The sequence below is a fragment of the Myotis davidii genome, unplaced genomic scaffold, assembly GCF_000327345.1.
Source record: "Myotis davidii unplaced genomic scaffold, ASM32734v1 scaffold608, whole genome shotgun sequence".
NCBI classification, from domain to species: domain Eukaryota; kingdom Metazoa; phylum Chordata; class Mammalia; order Chiroptera; family Vespertilionidae; genus Myotis; species Myotis davidii.
In genome coordinates, this window is record NW_006300025.1 from 1352784 (window position 1) to 1360957 (window position 8174).

At 44.4% G+C, this 8174-nt stretch overlaps 1 protein-coding gene across 5 annotated transcripts in view; it reads right to left on the reverse strand.

Annotated features, from left to right (window-relative positions):
* The window catches only part of DZANK1 (double zinc ribbon and ankyrin repeat domains 1), a 61267-nt gene that overhangs the window by 43149 nt on the left and 9944 nt on the right, over positions 1 to 8174 (reverse strand). For all 5 annotated transcript variants that reach the window (XR_001515950.1, XM_015572037.1, XM_006776131.2 and 2 more), the window contains 3 exons: positions 7641 to 7755; positions 6167 to 6260; positions 5102 to 5169 (listed from right to left, as the gene is read on the reverse strand). Coding sequence is in view for 4 of the 5 variants with exons in the window: in XM_015572037.1 (XP_015427523.1) it covers positions 5102 to 5169; positions 6167 to 6260; positions 7641 to 7755 (277 nt within the window). In the remaining variant the exon portion in view is untranslated. The remainder of the gene's footprint in view (positions 1 to 5101; positions 5170 to 6166; positions 6261 to 7640; positions 7756 to 8174) is intronic.

Below are 8174 nucleotides of genomic sequence, written 5' to 3' on the forward strand. Positions count from 1 at the left end.
TTATGAACAAGATGGCCCTCTTCCTCAACAGAATTATCAAAACCAGAAAAATTAAGTGACATCATACTATTATCTAACCCACAGATCTTTATTTAAATTTTATTAATTGTGCCAATAATGTCTTCACAACTATATTTTTCCTGGTGTAGGATTCAGTCTAGTATCATACTTTCATTCAGTTGTCATGTCTCTATTGTCTCCTTTAATTTGGAATAGTTTCTCAGTCTGTCGTTTTTTTAAATATATTTTTATTGATTTCAGAGAAGAAGGGAGAGGGAGATAGAAACATCAATGATGAGAGAATCATTGATTGGCTGCCTCCTGCAGGCCCCCCTACTGGGGACGGAGCCTGCATCATGATGGATAAAGACAGACTGAGGCCCTAGCTGGTTTGGCTCAGTGGACAGAGTGACCTGCGGACGGAAGGGTCCCGGGTTCAATTCTGGTCAGGGGCACATGCTCGGGTTGTGAGCTTGATCCCTAAAAAACAGAGTGGGTGGGGAGAAGAAAGAAGCCAGGGGTTCTGGCTGAGTCACACCACGGCACTAGAAATTGGAAGTGAAGGAAAGGGCTTGACCTTGAGATAAGGACAACTAGTCTTCTAGGCCAGTGATTCTCCAACTAGACTGATCATCAAAGTCCTCCATGGAATCCATCCAGGCTTATGAAATCAGATTATTTAGAAGGATTTCAGGAGGAATAGCTGAGAATCTATACTAATAAAAGGGAAATATGCTAATTAGGACGGACGTCTTACGGACATCCTTCCAGATGTCCTTATGGACAAAGCCGCAGCAGCTGCCTGAGGCTCAGGCAAGCCACGGATGGTGGCTGCCACTGCAGGGGCCCGAGGCTCAGGCAACGAGGGCCAGGCCAAGGCTCAGACAGCCACGATAGCCGGCAGTGGCTGCAGCAGAGGCATGATGGAGGCGTCGCCTTCCCCTAATCAGCCCGGTCACCTCCTGCAGGGAGAGGCCAGCCAAGAGTAGGACATCCCCTGAGGGCTCCCAGACTGTGAGGGGGGGCAGGCCAAGCTAAGGGACCCCCCCCCCCCGCCGCCAGCATACAAATTTTCATGCACCAGGCCTCTAGTCTGTATATATAAATATATATAGTTACCCCCAGATGTTCCTGATGTTCAATCAAGTTTGAAAAACATGCTTTTTAGCCCCACACTGGGGATCGAGCCTGCAACCTGGGCATATGCCCTGACTGGAAATCTAACCACTCATAGGTCAACACTCAACCTGATGTTCTCAAGTTTGAAAAACATGCTTTTTAGCCCCACACTGGGGATCGAGCCTGCAACCTGGGCATATGCCCTGACTGGAAATCTAACCACTCATAGGTCAACACTCAACCACTGAGCAACGCTGGCTGAGCAGAAAACATGCTTTTTAATTTTATACTTGACTAGAGGCCCAGTGCACGAATTCATACACCAGTGGCGTCCCTCAGCCTGGCCTGCGGGATCTGGCCAAAACCAGCTCTCCGACATCCCCTGAGGGGTTCCGGATTTTGAGAGGGTGCAGGTCAGGCCAAGGCACCCCACAGGCTGGGGAGGGACATGGGAGGTTGGCCAGCCAGGGAGGGACCACGGGAGGGCTCAAGAGCATGTCTGGCCCATCTCTCTCAGTCCTGATTGGCTGGACCCCAGCAGCAAGCTAACCTACCAATAGGAGCGTCTGCCCCCTGGTGGTCAGTGAAAGTCATAGTGACTGGTCGACCGGTCAACTGCCTGCCCCGTGCTGGTCAGTGCACACCATAGCGAGCAGTTGAGTAGCATATTACGCTTTGATTGGTTGAACGAATGACCGGACAACTGGACACTTAGCATATTAGACTTTTATTATATAGGACTAGAGGCCCGGTGCACAAAATTCATGCATGGGGGTGAGGGGTGGTCTCTCAGGCTGGCCTGCACCCTCTCACAATCCAGAACCCCTCGGGGGATGTCTGACTGCTGGTTTAGGACCGATTCCACTGTGGGATCAAGCCTAAACCAGCAGTCAGACATTCCTCTTACAATCCAGGACCGCTGGCTCTTAACCACTTGCCTGCCTAATCACCCCTAACTGCCTCTGCCTGCCTGCCTACCTGAGCACCCCTAACCACTCACCTGCCTGCTTGATCTCCCCTAACTGCCTCTGCCTGCTTGCCTGATCACCCCTAACTGCTCACCTGCCTGCCTGATCACCCCTAACCACTCTGCCTGCCTGCCTGATTACCCCTAACCACTCGCCTGCCTGCCTGATCGCCCCTAACCACTCTGACTGCCTGCCTCACTGCCCCTCACTGCTCGCCTGCCTGCCTGATCACCCCGAACCGCCTCTGCCTCGGCCCCTGCCACAGTGGCTTTGTCCAGAAGGATGTCTGGAATAACGTCCAGTAGGTCATTCAGCTGTCCAGTCTAATTAGCATATTACGCTTTTATTATTATAGATTATAAGTGTGACCAGACTTGGAATCATAGATACATAAGAAGCAGTTTATGGCTGTATAAAAAATGTGACTCCATATATGCTCTACCTGGAGCTCAGACTGGAGGAAGAGAGAGCAAGAACTCTTGGGTTGCATTTAGATGCCAAAATTCTAAATTGGATTTTATAAACATTGAAAAATCAAATTGCTATAACAGTAGTAGTAGATGGCCACTAGTATAAGGGCATCTTTCCTGTATTATATGGTAAAAAATGTATTGATATAGCTTTTATTTCTATTATAAATCACCTCCATCTTGGGCAAGTCCCTGTGCTGGTCTAATTTGAATCCCAGTAACATTTGACATAGATGACCACTGGCTTCTTCCAAAACCCTTTCTTCTCTTGGCTTTCTATGTTTGTTTATTTTGCTTTATTCCTACTTCTCAGGCTCTTCCTCTTCTACTCAACCTCTAAAGTCAAGGATTTTGTCTTGTGCTATCTTCTTTTTCTGGACAACCTTATTTATTAATTATTGTATTTTCCATATGAATAACTGTAAACCTACTTTTGCCCACTCTGGTATATTAAATATTTCCACATATTATATTAAGAATTTCCAGCCCTGGTCTCTACCCTGGGTTTGAACTTGCATGGCCAACAGTGTATTTAACACCTCCACTTGAATTTTTTTTTAATTTATTGATTAAGAGAGAGAGAGATAGAGAGATTTATTGTTCCACTTATTTATACATTCATTGTTGCTTCTTGGTTTGCCCTAATGTGAAATCGAACCACTTTGGCATATCAAGATGATACTCTGACTGAGGCCTCCACTTGAATTTCTCATGAGTCTTTGAACACCTGCTCCTCCCTCATCTTTCTCTCCATTAATGATACCACCACCTCCAGATGCTCAGGACAGAACCGTGACTCTTCCTTTCCCCTCATCTTATCTATCTAATCCCTCAGCCAAACCTGTCAGCTCCATCTCTAAAACACTGGATTCCCACTGCCTCCTATGATAACCACTTGCACAACCTTGGTAGAAACCACCTTCATCTCTCATCTCTCCCAAATGATATTCCCCTCTGATTCCTCTACAGCCCAATCTCCATACTGTGGCCAAAGAGAAAACTTTTATTCCCCTTCTCTTCTTTTTTTTTTTTAAATTTTATTCAAAACTGATTTGAGAGAGAGAGGAAGGGAGAGGGAGAGAGAGGTAGAAATATTGATGGGGTGCAAGGGCTTCCAGACCATGTATGCGCACCCTTCTGTGTAGAAATAAAGATGTTTGCCTTGCAAAAAAAAAGAAAAGAAAAGAAAAGAAATATTGATGGGCTGCCTTCTGCTGGGGGCTGATCCTGCAACTCGGTCATGTGCCCTGACCGGGAATCAAACTGGCGACCTCTCAGTGTATGAGACGAAGCTCAACCAACTGAGCCACACTGGCCAGAGCCCCCTTCTCTTCTTTTAAATGTAAATACGATCATGTCTTACCATCCAAATTAATTCCCTTTACAATTAGAAAATCAAACTCCTTAGAATGGGACTCACCCATAGCATCTGCTATTCCCAATCATGCCTGCCCATTAGAATCACTTGTGGGTGAATTTTAAAAATAAAATAAAATAAAACCATGCCCAAACCCCATATCAGACCAATTAAATCAGAATTCCTGAGGTTGGCTTCCTGGGATTGGTTTGAAACCCCTCAGGTGATTCTCGTGTGCAGTGATGTTTGAGAACCACAGTTCTCCATGGTCTGGCCCCAGTCTACTTCTCGCACCCCATCTCTTACCTTGCTCTCCACACCAGCCTCCTTGCAATCCCTTTTCTGTACTTGCTATTACTGCTGCCAAGATCTTTACAGGGTTGACTTCTGTTCATCTTGAAGGCTCAATTCAAATGTCATATTTTTAAGGAAGCCTTCTCTTATTACCCTGAATTAGAATACTGTCCTTCCTTCATGGCCATTCTCTATCCCAGTGGTTCTCAAACTTGAGTGTGTAGAAGAAAAAGGGCTAATTAAAACAGACTAGTGGGTCCACTTCCCAAGTCACTAATTCAGTAGACCTGGGGAGGGGCCTGAAAATTTGCATTTCTTTTTTTTTTTAATTTTTTTTTTTATTGATTTCAGAGAGGGAGGAAGGAAAAGGAAGAGAGAGATAGAAACATCATGATGAGAGAGAATCATTGATCAGCCGCCTCCTGCACGCACCCTCCCCTCCTCTACTGGGGACCGAGCCTACAACCCGGGCATGTGCCTGCTCCTGACCGAAATTGAACCCAGGACCCTTCAGTCCGATGCTCTACCCACTGTTCCAAACCAGCCAGGGCTGAAAATTTGCTCCCACGTGATATTCATGCTACTGGTCTGTGAGGTCCACATTTTGAAAACCACTGCTCTATTCCATTACCCAGTGTTATCTTTTTCATTATATTTATCCCAACTTAAAATGTTTTGTTTATTTACATATTTATTATCTGCCTACCCCCACCCCCAATAAAATATAAGTTCCATGAGTACAGGAGGCTTTCTTATCAAACACAGTGTCTCAGCTCTGAAACAGTTCCTGGCACATGGTGAAAGGCTGAGAAACACTACCTTAAAATATTTCATGGGAAACATTAAAAAGGCAGTAGGTATTCAGTACCCTGAAGATTTTCCTTAGAAGTTACCTGGGGTGGATTTCTGGGTGGTCTAGAAACCGATTCTTCACGGTAAGGGGGCCTTTCTAGGTGGCTGTCTGAAAAGTAAAGATCTTTCAATGTTTTAGACTTAGTTCTTTCACCAACCTCGAGGTATACAAATACATCAAAAACATCATTCTGTGCACAACTGTAATTATCATGCAAATGTCTTCATAGTTGCAAAACTTTTTATTAGGGACCACTGTCATCACAGTCTTTCTTTAAAGTAGCAGCTACATAAAGATGACCCCACTCAGGTGAAATAGCATTGAGAAAGAAAAAATTAGCCCAGACTAAGAAAATTAAAATCTGCCCAGCTACATTCTAAGACATTTCACATCAGGCTAGAAAAATAGATAAATCCAACTTCAAGTTTATAAGGAAATATTTCTCCCCAGAACACAGTGCAGCAGTAAATTTCCTAAGAGCACTCCCTTTGAGTGACATTGTGTCTTACCTGCCAAGAAACTTCTCTAAAAACCAGGTTTTCAGAAACTGGTGTTTCAAAGCATCTCAGTAAGAATGAAGCATCTGACTCTTGTCTAAGGACCTAAATTACTTTGACATCGACAAGAAGCCTTAATTTCCAACTCAGTGCAGAGCTTCAGAGAAGGGTTTCTGAGTACAAGGGTCACATTTATCTTTGTTGTTTCCAAGATAAGAGAACACTGGTTCCCTTAGGCAGCCCACACCAGATAGTGACAACTTCACATTCAGCCCTGTTGTGCTTTGAGCCTTTCAAACACTCTGCTTTCATTTACATTTCACACAAACTCCACTCTTCCCCCAAACCCTCTACTATCTTTTCCTTTGTTTGGTGATACACCCCATGGATCCTCTTGTGTGTTGCAAGGAGTCATAAACCTGACTTTGTTGGACTGCTAGGTTAGCCCTCCTGGATAAGCCATTAGCTTAGATAGCATTCAAATTCAAATTATGGCTTACTTTACTGTTCCAGTATTTCTTATTCCAACCCTTCTGCAGACAAAGTAAGTTATGAACCTGTTTGGGGTTTAGAAAACTAAATGTTAACCTCATCCTCTCATGTCATACCTAGATGTCTATGGTTAACATTCCAACCAGGTTTATGTTCAACATTCTTAGATTTCTTCCTTGGTTTTGGTGCAACAAATCCATTTTTCAATTCCTAGGAATGAAAACATTGCATGTTAGTCTCTTAATTAGGTCCATTTTAGAATGTGAACATTAAGTCACATGGTAGAGGCAGTGTCATAGCGTATACTTCTTACTTGAAAGGATTTACAAAGTGGCTTCTGCCTCACCTTACTCTGGAAATACACAGCTTTGTATCTGAGCTGCTTGGCTGACAGCATAAGCCCCACCAGATCAAGTGGTCAAGATGAGAGGCAGGTAGCAGCACACGTAGGCAGGATGTTGCCATTATGGGAGTCTGATAATGACCAGGGAACTACCAAATCCAGGGAGCAAAGACAGGGTGGGGTCAGACCAAGATAGGCCTTACATACAGTACCTGCCCACATACAGTCCTTAACACTACTCTCTGGGCTTTCTTCTCCACGGACTCAGTCTCTTATGCTTGACCAAGCCTGTGCACCTGCTGACACATGTAGGCTCAGCCTCTGCTGGCTGGCCCAGATCCCTTCCCTGATCATACTTGAGCCCCACGTTCTACCGACACCCACTGCTTTGGTTCCACAGCCTCCCCTCTGGCCTCTGGATCACTGTTCGGCTGAAGGGACTCCCCAAAAAACTTTATGTCACCCCCAACATGACCTCTGTGACAGACTCTTTACTTGATTGCCTTCCCATGGGTTAGCCCATCTTCTGATCCTTGGATCTGTCTCACTGAGGCCCACAACACAGGGTCTGAAGTTTCAGAAGTCATTTTTAGATAGGTCTCATTCACTCTCCAAAGTGGGGCTTTGCAGCTGCTTGGGAATGAAGATTTCAACATAACAGGAAGCTATACCCACTGAGGGCTTCTCTACTAGTCTGGTGCATCTATTCAACAAATGTACACTCACCGCCCTCTCCTACCTGGCCCTGTGCAAGGAATTGAGTACGGCAGACGTACTCTCTGCCACCTTGAAGCTTACAGTGCAAGGGGATGATAGATAAGGAGCAAAGTAATCACATATTTACACCATTTTATAAAAGGAGAAGGCCTGGGTGCTAGGGGAGCAGTGATAGAATACATAAAACACAGTTTAGTTTGGCTGGAGTATATACAGGGGAGTCACAAAGCAAGAAAGGATGACTTAGGACAGAAAGTGATCCTTTGGGATGCCAGCCTAAAGGTTTGTTACTTCAATGGGTAAGGGGGAGTCACTGAGGACACTAGAACATGGGCAGTTCTAATAGTAGGAAAATCTACAGGCGGACCAAAGCGGGGAAATCAGCAAAGATACTTTGCAATGGTTGATAATGACCAGGGTTGTGGGCAGAATGACTGTGGTGATGAAATGAAAGGGAAGATGTGACCACTGAGAAAGGAGGAACCAAGAATGTGGTGACTATCTGAATGTATTATAGTTTCATTACTTACCTGCTTTGAAGAATCTTCGAGAATGTTTTCAACACTGTCTTCTGAAGAGGCCGCATTTGGTGGTTCATATTCCACCTGAAACATCTTTGTTACAATGCCACTCTGTCTGCAGTCTCTGAAAATTATTTTAAAAAGAAAAAGTCTGTGTATTACACAAATATTCCATAAAAGCCGGATAGCAATTAAGATAACTCTATTGAAGTCCCTTAGTCTAGCTACTAAATTTAGTATATTTTAAATTGAAGAAATCAAAATATAACTTCTATAGTCTTTCTTTACATTATTCTCATTTAGATGATCTATTGCTTTGTAATAAACTGCTCCAAAACATACTGTTTTAAAACAAATCTGTGAGTTAACCAGGCTCAGCTGGATAGCTCTTGTCTGCGATCTCTCATGTGATTGCAGTCAGATATTGGCTGGGCGGGAGTCAACTGAAAGGTCAACTTGGCTGGATGTCCCAAATGGTCTCTTCACTCATATTCACAGCCTAGGCTAGGATTTCAATTCTCATTCTCTCTCCCTCCCTCCTTC